General features: G+C 35.8%; 1 protein-coding gene across 1 annotated transcript in view; it reads right to left on the minus strand.

The window, feature by feature from the left end:
• The window catches only part of ZC2HC1A (zinc finger C2HC-type containing 1A), a 47,870-nt gene extending 30,506 nt beyond the window's left edge, over positions 1–17,364 (minus strand). Inside the window, exons 1-4 of the mRNA XM_080802559.1 lie at positions 17,251–17,364; positions 8,566–8,639; positions 6,262–6,378; positions 335–476 (exon numbers count right to left, since the gene is read on the minus strand). Coding sequence (XP_080658685.1) covers positions 335–476; positions 6,262–6,378; positions 8,566–8,639; positions 17,251–17,266 — 349 coding nt within the window. The 5' untranslated portion in view covers positions 17,267–17,364. The remainder of the gene's footprint in view (positions 1–334; positions 477–6,261; positions 6,379–8,565; positions 8,640–17,250) is intronic.
• Positions 17,365–17,824: the final 460 nt, after the last annotated feature.

Consider the following 17,824-nt stretch of genomic DNA (forward strand, 5'->3'; position numbering starts at 1 on the left):
TCCTAATCTTACCAAATGACTACATTTCAAATGACAGTGAGCTTCTTTAAATATTTCCTGGGATATACTACAATAATTTTTCAAATGACATTATAATGTTTCATGTTTAAATAGTACTGAGATAAAAAGATAAAGTATTTCTATGTTCAACATCAGTGTGTCTTTATAAGCCTAAATGCCTGGACTAGCATCATTATTTTATAATTAAACTTTAAAAGATTATGGTTCATCAGGTTCCATTATTATAAATTAATTTTATCAACAACTTAAAATTAATAATTCTATCAATATTTTCCCTCCATATGAAGATTTCCATCAACAATATTCTACATACCAGGATCGTAAGAAGGTGGAGGAGGAGGAGGAAGTTTTCCACCCTCTTTAAGTGCCTGATCAAGGCCTTTAGCTGCTCTGATGGTGGCAATGAATTCTTCATGTTTTCTTCTCCAATTAGATGGTTTCTTTGGTGGTTCAGGCTACAAACAAATAAAGAAAAGCCCATTTCAAAACATTTTTTAAATAATTAATTGAAATAGGGTGCCTTGGTGGCTGTTGGTAAGTATCAGCCTTTAGCTCAGGTCATGATCCCAAGGTCCTGGCTCCCTGATCAGCAGGTAGCTTGCTTCTCCCTTTCCCTCTCCCTCCTGCTTGTGCTCTATCTCAAATAAATAGAATCTTTTTAAAAAGTTAATTGAAATAAAACTTGAGGAAATGCTATATTGTTTTAAATGTTCTCTTACTAGGAGGTCCTTAAATTACTTTCCTTAAAATTTATGATTTTAAAAAGAAACTTCATGTAATTTATTATATGCAATTTTTAAAATGCAATTATAATTGTGATAAACACTGCTAAATTAAGTTCTGTATGTGTTGCATACACTTAGGCTCCCACTAACAGTGTAATTTCCCTATTTTACTACATTTTCTCCAACAGAGTATGTTAAACTTTTGTTTTTTTTAACTGACTGGAGAGGTAAAGAATAGTTTTCTCTGTTGGTTTTAACTGGCTTTTCTCTTCTGAGAAGTGTGTTGAGCATCTTTTTATATCAAGAATAATTGCACGGCCTTTTTTTGTGCACTGTTTATGTGCCTGGTCAACTTACCTGTTGATTACTGGTCTTAATTTTAGCAACTTCTAGTTAACTCTTTATAGATTAGCCTCAGCCCTCCCCTACAATATGGCTGTCTTATGACCTTGTCTAAGGATCTTCTGATATGAGGAATTAATTTTTAAAATATAGTTTAATTTACTTGTTTTTTTATGGGGTCTCCAGATTTAGTCACTATTAGCAAGGCCCAACTTTACACATTGAATAAATGCGTAAAGTTGGAACAAGTGGAATTTTCCCATGTTTTCCTCCTAGAATTTTCATGGCTTCATTATAAAATTTCAAATCTTTTATTCATTCAGAATTTATCATGAATTATATTGTGACATATAGATTCAACTTTATTTTTTGGTTTTAACATGGCTATGTAGCTGTCTCAGCATCCTTTATTGACTTTGCTCCCCACTGAACTATTAACACCTTTATCATATTCTCTTTTGTATTTGGGCTTATTTCTGAACTTCCTCTTCTGTTCCAGCATTCTAACTATGCTTGTGTCAGTACCAGTGTTTTAAATACTGAGATTTTATAATAATATTTTAATATCTGATAGGATAACCCTACTTCATTCTGCTTTTTCAATCTTTTCTGATTATTCCTGTATGTACATTTTTCCATATGAACCTCAGAATCAGCTTGTCTAATTTTTTAAACTGTATTTTAACTGGAAAACTTAAACATTACATTCATAAACAACTTAAGAAACTTAATATCTTTATTTTGTTGAATCTACCTATCCAAAAACATTATATAATATTTGCATTTGAAGAAGTATTTGTGCTTTGTTTTTTTAAGTAGTCTATGTGAAAGTCTTATACCTTTAAAAGGTTTATCCCTAAACATTCTTTATTTTGTGTTGTTCTTTTATAAAGAGTCTTTTCTACTTTTTTATGTTTCAAGGGTTTGTTAAAATATGAAACCTAGTAATTTCTGTATATTAGCATTATATCTCATTATTTCACAGGCTTCTCTTATTGTTTGTAATATTTTAGCAGCTGATTCTCTTGGGTTTTCCAGGTATATCATCTCCTAATAATGGTGCATTTACCTCCTCTTTTCTAATCCCTATGCATCTAATATCTAACTATATCAGTTATAGCAATTACTATATTGCTTGGAGCTTAATCTTGTTCCTGTCTTTAATGGCTATTTCTAAGCATCTTTCTACTATGCATAATGCTGGCTCCTGTGCTATCATACATTTATTTTGTCATATTATTCAAATACCCAACTGTCCTTACTAGGTCTTTATTTTTTAAATCAAGAATATACATTGAATCAGCAAAGTCAAAGGATGATTTTTTTTTTAAAGATTTTATTTATTTATTAGAGAGAGATCACAAGTAGACAGAGAGGCAGGCAGAGAGAGGTGGGGGGGAAAGCAGGCTCCCTGCTGAGCAGAGAGCCTGATGCGGGACTCGATCCCAGGACCCTGAGTTCATGACCTGAGCTGAAGGCAGCGGCTTAACCCACTGAGCCACCCAGGTGCCCCAAAGGATGATTTTTTAAAAATACTAATAAGGCAGGACTAATAAGGGAAAAAAGGAAATCACAAAATACCAAGGGATGGAAAATAGTACATGATATAGTTCTTATAAACATGAGGAAAAAAAAAGACACCATAATGGACCTTTGTGCTAATAAATCTGACAACATTAAGTGGACAACATCCTTGACAAACACCACAAAACAGATACTAAAAGAAACAAAATCCTAACAGTCTTACGTTATTTTTTTTTAATGAATCTATTATTTAAAAACCTAAAGAAAATTGGCCCAGATGCCTTTACTATTGAATTCTTGCAGACATTTAAGGAAGAAATAGCATCAATCTTTTAAAAATTCTTTCAACATAAACCAAGAAAACAACCTTTTTTTAAAGGATCTTATTTATTTATTTGAGAGAGAGACAGCACTGCAGAGGGAGCAGCAGAGGGAGAGGGAGAAGCAGGTTCACCACTGAGCTGGGAGCCTAATGCAGGGCTCGATCCCAGCATACCAAGATCATGACCTGAGCGGAAGGCAGGTGCTTAACTGACTAAGCCACGCAGGCACCCTGAGAACAACTTTCTAACTAGTCTGTTGAGAGCAATAAACGTTTGATAAAAAGAAAAATTACAAATGTACCTCTCTCACAAATATAGATACAAAATCTTAACTAAATACAAGCAAACTCAGTTGTTGAATGTGACTGATTCTTTAAAGTTTATTTTTATGGTGAAAGGTGTGATCACAACATTCATCTACTCCATAAGTATAACTCACCTACTGATAAGTTTTGCTGCTCTCATCTATCTTTCTTCTCACAGCATCCTGTGTCAGTGCTAAATTAATGTTTTTAATTACTCATCATTGAATGAATTAGGTTTTCTTGTTACAGCTATTTACAAGAGATTCTAGGGAGGAGAGGTGCACATTTTGCTTCCAAGGTACACAAACCGACAGCCAGCTCTCTTCTCCGTTATACCAGATACGGATGCAAATAAGGCCTCTCTGATCACACGGCCATACCTCTCATGCTTCTCTAAAACAACATGGGTCCAGGAAGGCTCCTGTTGCCAACGATGCTTCCCTCAGTTACCATATTAACCACTTAAACTAACAAAACAAAACAAAACAAAAAGACCTAGCCCTTTAGATAGGCTCCTTACGTTCAGAAAGTGTATTTTTTTTTTTCATTAGTGATTTTTTGAGAGCTTCTGCCATTGGGCCCCCTTCAATTCTCTGTGCCTTATGTTCCTACTTCCTCCCTCCTGGTTTTTGTCCAATTTCAGCCAAGCTCATTCCAATTCCTGGCTACCCAAGTTCCGATACCCCAATTTCTGCTTTGGCTGCAGCAAACAAGGGGTCTATACTTCCTGTTTAGACCCCTCACATTTAAGGCAAGGAGACCCTTCATCTTTAAGGTGACAGGTTCCCATTCTTGGCCATGGGTCCTTTAGCCACTTTCTGTACTTCTTCTATGGGCAGGTTCTTCTCAAAGACCAGAAGCTTTGGGCAGCCCTTACATATATTTTGTACTCTGTGGATTACGCCTACCTTTAGTTATTCCCAAAATGGAATTTGTATCTACTTTACTCCACTCTGCTTGTGATTTTGTAGGATTTCTTTGATACAGATAAAGACAGAACTACACTATGATGTTAAAATCTTCTAATACAGGAGCGCCTGGGTGACTCAGTCCATTAAGCATCTGCCTTCGGCTGGGGTCATGATCCCTAGTGTCCTGGGATGGAGCCCTGTGTAAGGCTCCCTACTCAGTGGGGAGTCTGCTTTTTCCTCTCCCTCTGCCCCTCCCCCTGGCAGTGCTCACACTCTCTCTCTCTCATTCACTCTCTTTCTCTCCAATAAATAAATAAAATCTAAAATAAATAAATAAATAAAAATAGTGTTTGGGACACCTGGGTGCCTCAGTTGGTTAAGCATCTGGCTTTGGCTCAGGTTATGATCCCAGGGTCCTGGGATCAAGTCCCTCATTGGGCTCCTTGCTCAGTGGGGAGCCTGTTTCTCCCTCTGTGTGCCTCCTCCCCCCACTCATGTTCTCTCTCTAAATAAATAAAATCTTGGAAAAAAATCTAATACACAGCTTTTCAAACTTTAAGGCACCTACGACTTGCCCACGGATTTTGTTAAAATGCAGATTCTTAACTCAGTATTTCTGGGTGGGACCTGAGAATCTGCATTTCTTTCTTTCTTTCTTTTTTTTTTTTGAGAATCTGCATTTCTAACAAGTTCCCAAATAGTGCTGGTATGACTGCTCTATGAACCACATTTTTAAGTACCAAGAAATTATACTACTTTATGTAAAGCCATGGTTTTTACTTTGCTTTTGATTAATTTTTTTATTATTAGAACCCTTCTCCCTTAGTCGGTTAAGTGTCCATGTCTTGATTTCAGCCCAGGTCATGGTCTCAGGGTTGTGGGACTGAGCAATTCCAATCCCCCACCCCATCGCCTGCCTCAGGCTCTACACTCAGCACAGAGTCTGTTTGAGTTTCTCTCTCCCTCTCCTCCTACCCACTCCCGCACACACTCTCTCTCTAATAAGTAAATACATAAATAAATAAATAATTAAAAAAAAATAGGATAACTAATATTTACTGAGAGATCACTATGGATAAATTCAGTAAGAACCCTACCAGACAGATACTAGCATTACTATCACCATTTTACAGATAAGGAGATGTACAGATAAAGTAACTGCCCAACACAGCATGGTAAGTAACAGAGCAAGGGTTAAATCCAGGCAGTATGACCCTTGAGCCAGCTTTCATTTTCACACCCAGTATATTACACTGTCTAAAAATTTCAACAGTTTACCTCTTAGCTAATTAAAGCCAATATAATCATATATCTAGCAGATATACTAAGAAAAATATCAAATAATGGTTTATGTACATTATTCAAATTTCACCTTCACTTATACATAGACTGAAAAAAAAAAGATGAACATTCGACTTTTCTATTATCAAATAATTTTATTAGTAAGATTAACTGCCCCACAGGGAAATGTTTTCCTGTAGCACTGGGAGAAGTTATTATCAATGAAGAAGGGTTTATTTCAAAAATCTATTCAATGAGGTACTCAAATTTTGACTTTTCATTGAACTAACTCTTTAAAACTATGTCGAACAAAGTAGGTATGTGCTTTATTCTTGGCAATATAACATATCACAGGTAGAATTAAAGAGATATTATTAAAGGAGATTCACTGCTTTCAAAGAAAATAAACTGACAACGGCTATACATGGACAGTTGAATAACTGATCAAACTTCCCCAGAAAGCGTAAGATCACAATTACGGACAATTAATCAAGATAATAAATATCTATAATGCCAAGGTATCTGTAAATTACAACTTTGCTTTTGTATATAGGGACTATACTATTGATAAGAGGCTTAAACTTAGAGCGCTTAAATAGGCTGCAATAATTAACAATGACTTAAAAAGAACATGTGAGGAATTTTTAATTATTTCCAGCCTATAGCTAAGCAACTGGCTATCTGATGCTACAAAAACCTCACTGTAATGGATTTGGAGATAGTAGTTTGGTTTCCCCTTAGCAGAAGTTTAAAATATACAAGTTTCTGATCATTTTTAAACTGAAAACACAAAGCAGAATTCATACTATCCAAAAAGCTATATAATTACCCTAGGTTTAAGAGGCTTTACTGTTGGAATATCAGTTCCTTCAGCTCTTTGTCTGCTTGAATCAAAAGTCTTCCGCTTCTTAGTAGCAGTTTTCTGGCAAATGGGTCCATGTTTTTTCTATTAAGATTAAGAAATACAATGCATCATTTTCTTTTCTATAAAAAGGAAATCTATAAACTTCAAATTGTCATTTGAGACCAACTTAAAAACTAGAAGATGAAATAATAATATAAAAATACGATATTTTGCTTTAACTAAAACTGTTAAAAAGTATATATAATGCATGCTCTAAGTTATTTCTCAGGAAAATATGAATACTATATACAACAAGAAAATATAGATAAATACTCTTCCAAAATTTTATTAAGAGTTATTGACGATTCCAGTTTTCACACTGCTAAGAATAAGGAAAATAATGTAACAAAGCCAAAGTTATTTAAGTGGAAAAAAAAGAGTTATCTTCATTATTAAATACATGAAAATAGATACTGGAAAAAGAATGTAAACAGAGACTGCATTAGTGTGAGGATTACAAAAATTAAAACAATAGGAGTAAGCTGGGTTACTAAAGTTCTTAATACAACAGTAGCATGTTACCATATTACGTTTACATATTATAAGGAACAAGTTTATCTTTCTTTACCCATGATTTTTGAGTTATCTAGCATTCCACTTCTATAGGTTTTTTTTAATATGGCTGCCAACTCATTCATTCAATCATTCATGTATCATTCATGTATGTATCATTGTGTATGTATCATGTATGTATCAATGTATGTATCATTCATGTATCATCATCAGTCAATCATTCATGTATTCATTTTAAGAACATTACAATGAATGCTCTTATAAACGACCTTCAGTTAACCTACTAGATAAATAATCATTTTCCCTCTTCCAAATAAAATATGTTAATGGAAGTGCACTATATGCACTTTTTTTCTTTTGTATTTTGATAAACACTGAGCAAGCTAGAACTGTTAAGCTTTATCTGAGAAAAGAGGAAACCTCCAAACTGGTTGGTTTGATATTATGCAACCTCTTAAATTTTCAATATACACTTAGAAATTAATACATACTTGTTTTCAGTTTTCATTTTAACAAGCAAATACTATAATTATAGCTATTAGAATAAAAATCTCTTAAATATGAAAAAAATAAAAGTGTGGCTAACAAGCAATTTTCTGATAGATGTCTGTTCTTACATTGAGTTGTGTCAAAAATATGTAGTACTTGTTCCCAAATCTGATGTGTTATATAAGTTGTAGTTGGATAGTGATTACATTATATAATTAAATATCAAATAAGGACAAAAGGAGGCATTTTCTTTCCTATGTAAACTGAGCTGAATGCTTTGAAAATGGTTTGAAAAACAGCGAGATGATACAAAAACAACAAAATCATTGAGTTAAGTGTGGGCAAGACGTTTTTAAAGAACAAAGGAAAAAAAGCTGTCATTATTTAAAAGGAGTCGATATTCCAACAGATATTTTGGATCATTAAATCCTTGTTTTACTTCAAAGAAACAAACTGGAAATAGTAACACGCATTCTGGATTGTGGCAGAACTTTAATCAGCAGATGCATATTCAAAGAAAGTCTTTATTCTGCATCAAAATATTAACAAATGTATTTTTATATTTAAGGTAAAAATAAAATATTTTAGGTACATAGGCATTTTTTCCCTTATTCTCTAGTTAGTTGGTTATTTAACATTAAAATCAATTAAAAGTACTCCTATTTGTGTTACTAATAAAAGTAGCTAAAGAATGTATAATATAAAAAAATAATAAAAATAAAAAAGAATGCATAATATATGCATAATATATGCATAATACATAATTTAGGCACACTTTTAATTGAAAGCAACTTTTCTTCAAATATTTCAAATACACATAAGAATTAAGAGCATAGTGTCATGAACTCCCACTTACTCATCAACAATTATCAGCAATTTAGCAATCTTGTCATCTATCCCAGCTCTTTTTCCTAAGGTACTTTAAAGCAAATCTCAGACACATATCATTCTTTATCTTTAAATACATAATTACGCATTTCTGAATTTTTGTTCTATTTTTGTTAATATTTCCACAGTGAAACACTTTAACAGAGTAGTTCTGAAGACCAAACTATGAAGGAAAGAGACCTCTCTAGAAGAAAGACATAGGTGGAACTGATACTCTTGAACAAAGAACACTGACCAATATCTCTTTAAATTATTCCACAGTGGTTCTTCCCAAGATAGTTGTCCTGAAGTATCGAATAATTACAGATCTATCATAATCCAAAGGAAAAAGGTACTCACTAATGCCACTGGAAAGAACGTTCTTCCACAAATCTTGCAAGGTAACAATTCTCCTACTTGGACACTTCCATTTTCTAAAACAGAAAAGAATTTAATCAATAAATTCTTTGTTCAAATTGTGAAACTTCCAAATTTTAATGTCCTCATATATAAGCTGTCAGTTCTTGTGGAAAATGTCTTGTTTCATTTTGGAATAAGCAATATTATTAAAAGAGGCACAGGGGCGCCTGGGTGGCTCAGTGGGTTAAAGCCTGTGCCTTCGGCTCAGGTCATGATCCCAGGGTCCTGGGATTGAGCCCCACATCAAGCTCTCTGCTCAGCAGGGAGCCTGCTTCCTCCTCTCTCTCTGCCTGCTTCTCTGCCTATTTGTGATCTCTGTCTGTCAAATAAATAAATAAAATCTTAAAAAAAAAAAAAAAAAAGAGGCACAAGACTTAGAGTTATCAGTGGTCAAAAAGGACATGCCAAATACTGAAGTGATGATTTAAGTATCACCAAACTGATATTGTTGGAAATATCTTGTTTTCTTTAATTTTAAACAAACCAATTTGTTACATTCTCTGAATTTATAGCCTGTCTCTACTGTAAATTACCAAACTTTAAACACTATTTACCTTGAGGTTAATATTATATATTATTAATCTTCAAAGGATTAAGATATAACATTGGTGATCAGTGAGGTGGCTTCCTGAGATGATCTAAGGATTCTTTTTTTTTTTTTTAACTTTTTTTTTATTCATTTGACAGACAGAGATCACAAGTAGGCAGAGAGGCAGGCAGAGAAGGGGGGGAAGCAGACTCCCCGTGGAGCAGAGAGCCCGACGATATGCGGGGCTCCATCCCAGGACCCTGAGACCATGACCTGAGCCGAAGGCAGAGGCTTAACCCACTGAGCCACTCAGGTGCCCCGATCTAAGGATTCTAAGATAAAAAGAATCTTGTTCTGGGACACCTGGGTGGCTCAGTCCATTAGGCATCTGCCTTCGGCTCAAGTCATGATCCCGATCCTGGGATCAAGTCTCACATCAGGCTCCTTGCTCAGTGGGGAGCCTGGTTCTCCTTCTTCTGCTCTGCCTGTAGCAACCCCTGCTTTGCTCCCTCCCTCTCTCTCTCACAAATAAATAAAATCTTAAAAAAAAAAAAAAAAGAATCTTGGTCTGTGTAACAGCAGACAATAGGAACTATAATGCCTTAAAGAATCACCTAGTTACTATGCTTACCTTTATTATATAAATTGTTCATTATTTTATACATATAATATTATATAAGAATTCAATGGACCAGCAAACTGAGATATTCTGTCCTATGGCACAATTCATTAAATAAATGGCAAGTAGCTGAAACTTTTACTCAATCAAAACTTACTGCATCTATCACACATTTTCACACAACAGATTTTGTTACTAAATTGATTTAAAAGAAACAACTACATTCTTTGGAATTCTACATAGCTGAGTCTATTTGTCATTTTACTGTCTAGCCATTATCAAAACTAAATTTATTTCCATACCTGTGATTTTCTAAAAATGGTACTTGAATCTGTATCTTAACTATATTAAATATATTTTATTTATTTAATAATTGAATATATTAATATATAATTAATATATAATATAAAATAATAATTAAATATAATTCATAATTAGATACATTTAAATATATTTCTTAAATATATTTTCTGCTGAATATTTTACTGTTAAAATTCCTTTATCACATGAAAGACAAATAGCCACTTTGTTTTAGAAGTAACCTAAAGAAACTCATGAGAAAAGTACAATTATGACTTCATGTAATTTGTTCCAAAGCATTTAGTAAGTTCAAGAAAACTAACAGAAGAATCAAAATAGACATGGGTGGGAATATAATCAAACCATAACAGAAAAACTGTTTTGTTCTCTCATTCTCTCAATACTCCACTGCCCTATTTTAATGGTAGATAGTGACTATCATCTCAAATGGAGGCAATAAAGCTGTGGCAGTAAAGCTGTGGGAACTACAAAAGCAAAGATTTGCCTGAATTGTTCCTCTCCAATACCAGAGGTTAGGTTATCTAGGGAGAACAGGGACTTAATTCCACTATGTATCTGTAACATACACTAAGAATGTCTTCATAATGATGCTCAAAGTGATGCCACATAATACATAATCTATTAAGCTTGTTTACTTATAATTTTCATATAATCCTTTAAATTCTAAGCAATGATTTAAAAATTCATCAATACAAAATGTTAGAGTATCACTTATTTTACTTGCTTTAAAGTATACTTCAGTTAAATAAATAACAAAGCAAAATTTTACAAAAATTTTGAAGTCATTACTTCATTCAAAATAAATAAAGATATAAATTTATAATTTCCTCCCTCTTATATTAGCTAGTCATACAGCATAGCCCTATAATTAACAAACTATAACATGCGCATGTATGTTAGTGTGAACACCCCCTTCTACCAACACGTCAAAAGCAGCTTAGGTTCAGAGTCACAAAGCTACATTTTGTTGTAATGGTATTCACTAAAAGACATGACAGCTTAGTAAAAAAGGCACTGAAATTTGTCTCATAAGTCACAGCTCTATCACACAGAACTATAACTCCCTGGACAAGATATTTAACCTCACTAAGGTTCAGCCTCCTCTTATATAAAATTTGGAAGGAAGTTAGGTTGAATGACCTACATGGCCCCCTTTTATCTAATACACCATAACAAATATACTATATGTATTTAATAAAACCTACCTTAAGACCACATTAGCAAGAAAAGTACATGGATGATAACATACCCTCTTACTGGCATTAAATTAAAAAAAATTTGGTCAGATATAAGGATGATTAAACGAGCTGACCAATGCAGATGGAGGAATGAATGCTTCAGGTAGCATGCAGAATGCTGAGAAAATCAATTCCACTTGTCTATATACAGAACTGAGAATCTGCAAGGAACTATAGCAAAGAACAAGATGTCTCTCTCCTTGTTGGAAAAGTCTTCACTACATGAATTAGAAGAAAAATGTATGACTAATCATATAAATAGCCTCAGTTTAACATTTGTTAAATGAGGATTTTATCTGCTTTATCTACCTTCAAATTTAAGGGGTCATCTGAGAAGTTATACATGAAAATGCTTTATAACCAATGAAATAAGAAAATACTCTTCTCCAACACATGAAGGCAAACACTAATCTCTCTTGTGTGGCAAAAGCTAGCAAATTGTGAGGCTTATAAAACCATAGTAGAGATGATATGCAGAGGGGTGACTGTTGTAGCAGAGAGCAAGCACTGTCGAAAGAAGCACTCAAATTAATGGATAAAACCTAGTAACTAAAGTACCTTAATATTCTAAAACTCTCCATAACTTCTCTTTATAAAATTTATCTCACACACAGTGTTGATTCTGTTATGCATTTCTGTATTTGGCAACTTCAAAACCTGCACCATAAGGCTTGAAATGGTATCTTTATATAATACTATTATATATATTACATATATATAGATGTGAGATAATATGCTTTTATCTAAATAGTTATGACATTCTAAAATGTGTCTATTTAAGAAATAGGAAAGAACATTTTCAGAAGAAATGAAATCTTGGAAATTAAGAACAGTTCTGGCTTCTGTGTAGCATGTCTATTTCTTCACCATGGGTCACTGCTCATCTGAATCCAACCTTTAAAACAAGCCTTCGTTTTGAAGCATATAGCATCTGTTATACAGTCTTCTTCCAACAATCCTTTTCAAAATCTAATTACTTTCAGGTCAACAATCCCTAATAATCTCAAAAGACTTTCCTCTTTGAGTTCATCCTAGATTTCAACAGTTAAACATTCACACTTAACTACTCAACACACAGCCTTCACAGTCTACTCCTCTTTAGTCCACCATTCCAGTTCAACAAAAATAACAACTGTTAAAATAATTTAGTAATGGTCCACCTCTGGACTCTTTAAAATACCCAAGCACCTTCTCTGACCATGTACTTCTACCTTCTACCTCTCTTTAAATCACTTTCTTGATCTCAGAATGATTTGCATCTTCTTGATAACCCATTCCTCATTGCACTTTTCTTCCTACTCAGTCTGAATCTGACTAGTCATTTCTACTTTCACCAATCACCCTCAAATCCCTTGATCCATGGTCACATGTTTGGCAAATGCTAGATTAAAGGAATTAAAGGAATTTTAAAGATTAAAGGAATGGGTTTTCTTAGAGCAGAACTTCCTCAGTATTAAAAAAGAGATTTAGTATATTATTATTTCCCTAACAAATCCTGACCTTAGGAGTTATTTAGGACCAATGTTCTGAGTAGCACATCTTTTGAAACACTGGCTTACATTTACTAACTCCTCTTTACCTCCTCCCTTTCTCTTCTACCTAAGCTGCAGGCAAACTTTATCAGGCCTAGACACTACATTAAAATAGATCAATTTGTTGATTCCCCCAAGTATTTGTTGAGCACCTAGCATGAGAAAGGAACTGTTCTTTTTTTTTTTTTTAAGATTTTATTTATTTATTTGACAGATTGAAGAGAGCACAAGCAAAAGGAATGGCAGGCAGAGAGAGAGGGAAGAGACTCCCTGCTTGGCAGGGAGTCTAATGTGGGGCTTGATCCCCGGAGTCTGGGATCATGACCTGAGCTAAAGGCAGCAGCTTAACCAACTGAGCCATCCAGGTGCCCTGAGACAGGAACTGTTCGAAGAGGTAAGCAAACAGTGATGATCTTACAGAGCTTTTACTCTTCTAACATGGAAAAAATAAAAACAAATACATAAAATGTCAGGTAGTGATAAGCACAATGCAGAAAAATAGAGCAGAGTAAGAAGAGAGAAGACAGTAATAGTGTTATGTGTAAGTGTATTTGAAAGTGGGTAGGATCAGGGAAAGTTTCTTTAATGAGGAAACTTTTAAAGCAGAGACTTTCAGATATTAACTCTTCATCAAAGCTAGACAACCCTTTTGCTTCTTTTTCTCTCTCATATCCAACAGTCATATCTCACCTCTCCTCCCTTTTTAATTCCCACAATCTGTGCCTTAGTTCAAATCCTCATCCCATATACGTATTTCCAGTCTCTTCTTCCTTCAGCCTATCCTGTACCATAGCCATCTATAGAGTAAGACTGCACACAATCTCTTCCAAGCATGCTTTTTACCTCTACTAAACACTTCAAAGCTCCTAACACACTTATATGAGTTTCCCCATCCAATAAACAAGGACCGAGGGGAACTCCTATGTACTAGGCACCTTGCTGAATGCTTTATGTATGTGACAACATTTAATAGTAATATAGTTCAGGTAGATTAGTATTTAAAACCTCCATTTTTTATAGCTGATGAAACTGAAGTGGAGATTTACTAAACCACAGAACTAAAAAGAAACAGAACAATGATCCAAACATAGGCCTCTCCAACACACTGGCTTTTAAAATAACCTCGCACCTAACTCAAGACTAAAAAACAATGAATGCTAGATAAACCAATAAAGATGAAGAATTATTCAGTAAACTAGCATGCATTTGGACTAGAGAAAAACAAAACCAAAAGGAAACCCTAATGGGACAGGAATGCTTTCTTCAACTAAATCTAGGGTACACCAGAGAAGAGCAATTACACTTTTAATGAGGTTTTAGAGGGCGGTACACTAAGATCTGCTAATTTAGTAAGCCAAAAAGGAATGGGGAGACTGATCTCTCTTACAACTGTTAATAACCACTTGTCAAGATGTTGTGAAAGAAATGACAATAGTGTATTTATTAAATCTGCTTAAAGTTTATCATCTCTCCATTTTACAGATGCAAAGCTTAGGAGAGACTAAAACTCCCAAGTCTAGACCTAATTCTATAGGCCTTAGATATACCTACAGGGCACAAGAGTTGGGTGAAAATAAATTAAAGGTTTTGCTCCAATTACACACAGAACACAGAAGTTCTCATACAGATGATACAGAATCATGAGCGATAATTTATATTTAGTTTTGAAATACAGTGTTCAGACTACTACCTCATCTCTTAACGATCAGGGAACATGAGAAGTCCCAGAAGACCAAAAATAATAAAAGTGGCACATGCTTTATATGTAAATAATTTTTAAAAGAGTATGATAATCTTCATTAGAATTTTTCAAGGGGGCTGTATATTTTCTGGTTTTGTAATCAAGATTAGTCCAGTAACTAGCTTCAACTAGAAACATGAGTCTGACACCAAACAGTACAATATTTGCTCAATTACTATGACATGGTAAGCAAATTCCTGGAGATTTTCTACAGGACTGCAATATAACATTTATTAGACCTCAAAGTGCTAGACTTTAGGGGCAAAGGTGGTTAAAGGATCTGCCTTTGGCTCAAGTCATGATCCTGGCATCCTGGGATGGAGCCCCTGCACCTAGCTCTCTGCTCAGAGGGGAGTCTGCTTTTCCCTCTCCCTCCTCACTCCTTGTGCTTTCTCTCTAATATATAAATAAAATCTTTAAAAAACAAAAACCAAAACAAAACAAAAACCCCAAGTGTTAGACTTTAACTTCCAGTAGGGGAAAAACTTTCTTATTTATCACTGTATCAATGTTTATTAAATGAAGGCATGGATGAATGAATTAATGGATGGAACCTTAAGATTCCAACCTCTGACCTTTGCAAAATGGGACCTAACAGGGACTGATTTTAAAAAAAGAAGAAAGAAAGAAAGGCACTGTTCTAACTTCAGCAAAAACTCTCAGAGCTTTTATTTTATTAGTTTAAACCACATGAATTACTAATATTCAACTGTTTTGTCCTACAAAAAAAAAACCTATTTCATATATTTTAACTTAACCTAATTAGAATTAAACACATCATAGCTAATGACAGTAACTCATTTTGTTAAACAATAAACAAAAACAAAATACCCCCCAAAAGTAAGGAGCAAGTACTGTTTACTGTGATACATCATAAGCTGGGCCCATAAAACATACCCCTCATAACATATTACATCAGAATACATGTATTTTTCCACCAATGTATTGAATACTATACTGGGTTTTCATTATATCTTAAAAGCATTCTTAGTAAGATTTCAATAGTAATGTCTTGGTATTGCTAGAATATAAGGTTCACTAAAACACAGATTCAATGAGAACAGGGCTTTTGACTTTTTATTTTTTGCTACAACCATGGGGCCTCGAATGGTGCCCATGATGGACAAAGTCATTTATCTAACGATAAATATTTATTAAGTACCTACTCTGGGTCAGACACTTTTTTAGATGCTTAGCATATATAAGTGAAAAAACAGATGAAGATCTTTGCCTTAATTACAAATGTTAAATGAAATAATAAAAATCTGCAGAAAAGTTGTTTTAAAGCAATTAATGTGTGTTATGATAACTTCACAAGAATTCCAGAACCCACGATCCTATCCACTATGTTACAAGACCACCACATATTTTAAAATTTATTTTAAAAATAAGGTTCCTCCATAAGTCCTCTAAAAAACAGTATCTTGAAAGTAAGGAGTGTGATCATTACAATTCTTATTTCATGGGAACTTAATGCTCTCCTTGAAATAAATTACATGACCAGAGAAAAGGAACTTCACTCGTCACAGTATACTGTAGCTGCCCACAAAAGGAAAATTTATCAGAATTCTCATCTACCATTCTCAAGCTGTTTACTGCGAGAGTAAAAGCATTAAAAACTATCATATTCATCATTACATTTTTTTTGGTATGCTTAGGTAACTGCAAAAAGTTATCAGTTATTACTTTTCACTTTATAACACAACCTGAAATAATTTGTTTTCTGGCATGCAACAATACAGGGCTCAATGCCTCTCTTTTTAATTCCACCTGAATCTATGTAAAATAGGAGGGGGGAAAAGAGCTAAACCAAGGCAACAGCATCTTTCATCAGGATTATCCACAATTTGAAATACAACCTTGAAACTGTTGTTGCCAATGTTAACTAGTTTTTTCCATTGTTGTTTTTAGGCAAATGTTGTATTACAGAGGATAAGACGGACAAAAATAATAGAGAAGTGAAAGAATTGGGAACAAAGCAAAATCTGGAGTCATGGTTACAGCACAAGGATTAACTCAAAGATAGGGAATCAATGCCGGCTCTTTCTTACAGAGTCGTCATTAACAAGCTCTTAAATCCTTCTGTTAATCTATTGTCCCGGCTTTGAAGCTGGCCAGTGACTCTTCCTCGGTAGATGCTCTTGGCATCCCTCCGATAGAAGATGCGGTAGAAAGAGAAAAACGGTTACCCAGGGACACTGGCCAGGAAAGTGTCTGGAGCTAGAGGCTGAAAACACACCCAGGGGCCCCAGCAAAGGCTGGCAGTAGAGAGGCCATGGACATTAATGAAGAGTCCACTTTGCAAGAAAAATAAAATCTGGCTGGAGGCTGTGATTATCAAAAGGGCACTCAGGAATCAGGAAAGACCAAAAGATGGTAGAAGATACCTGCAGGCACATGCCAAAGGAGTATCAGGCTCCCGGTGGGGAACCCCAGCTGAAGACCGTCTGAGGAGGGGCAGCCTGAGGATCATGAGCTCCACGGTTTTGGGGGCTGAAAGGCTACCGCCCGCTCGGGCCTCCGAAGGAGGGGCAGAGTCCACCGCTTCGGTCCAGCCCTCGCCACCCCGGCACCTCTGTCCTGGGCACCGCGGGCTGCTTCAGGCCCGCTCTCACCGCCTGGCCCGCACCTCTCCACCTCCTCACCTTCCAGTCCCTCCATTTCGCCACCACCTTTGGCTCCCCGAGATTTCTCCCCTAACACCCGCCGCCGCCGCCGCCGCTGCCGCCGCTGCCGCCGCCACCGCCGCCACCGCCCCTGCCGCCGCCGCCGCCACCGCCCAGCTCCGCTGTAGCAACCCGGCCGCACCTCCCACCCGCTAACATCCCGGGCTCCCATTGGCCCAACGCTTGTGGGGCGGGGCTCGTGAGGGGCGGGGCTCGTGAGGGGCGGGGCTCAGGAGAGGCGCTATTGCACCGCTGCTTCCCGACTGTGAGCTTTCCCGGTCGCCCTCCCGGTAAGCCTAAACCGCTTCAGGTTGTGTGCCATAGCTAAACGACGTCTTTGTTCTCCTGACCGCAGACTTGTTTTCCTCACACACTATCCCTCCACGTAGAATGTCTCAGCACCTCATGGGCAGCCCTTCACCAGTCCCTCAGTGAGTCATTACAGTTCTGTCTTCTCCTCTCTCCCTGAGGGCTCTAAGCTAACAAGCAAACCAAACACGCCCTACACACGTTTGTGCAGTTCACTCTCCATTTTCCGCTAGCTGGTCACGCG

Source organism: Martes martes (assembly GCF_963455335.1).
Source record: "Martes martes genome assembly, chromosome: 4".
Taxonomy (NCBI): domain Eukaryota; kingdom Metazoa; phylum Chordata; class Mammalia; order Carnivora; family Mustelidae; genus Martes; species Martes martes.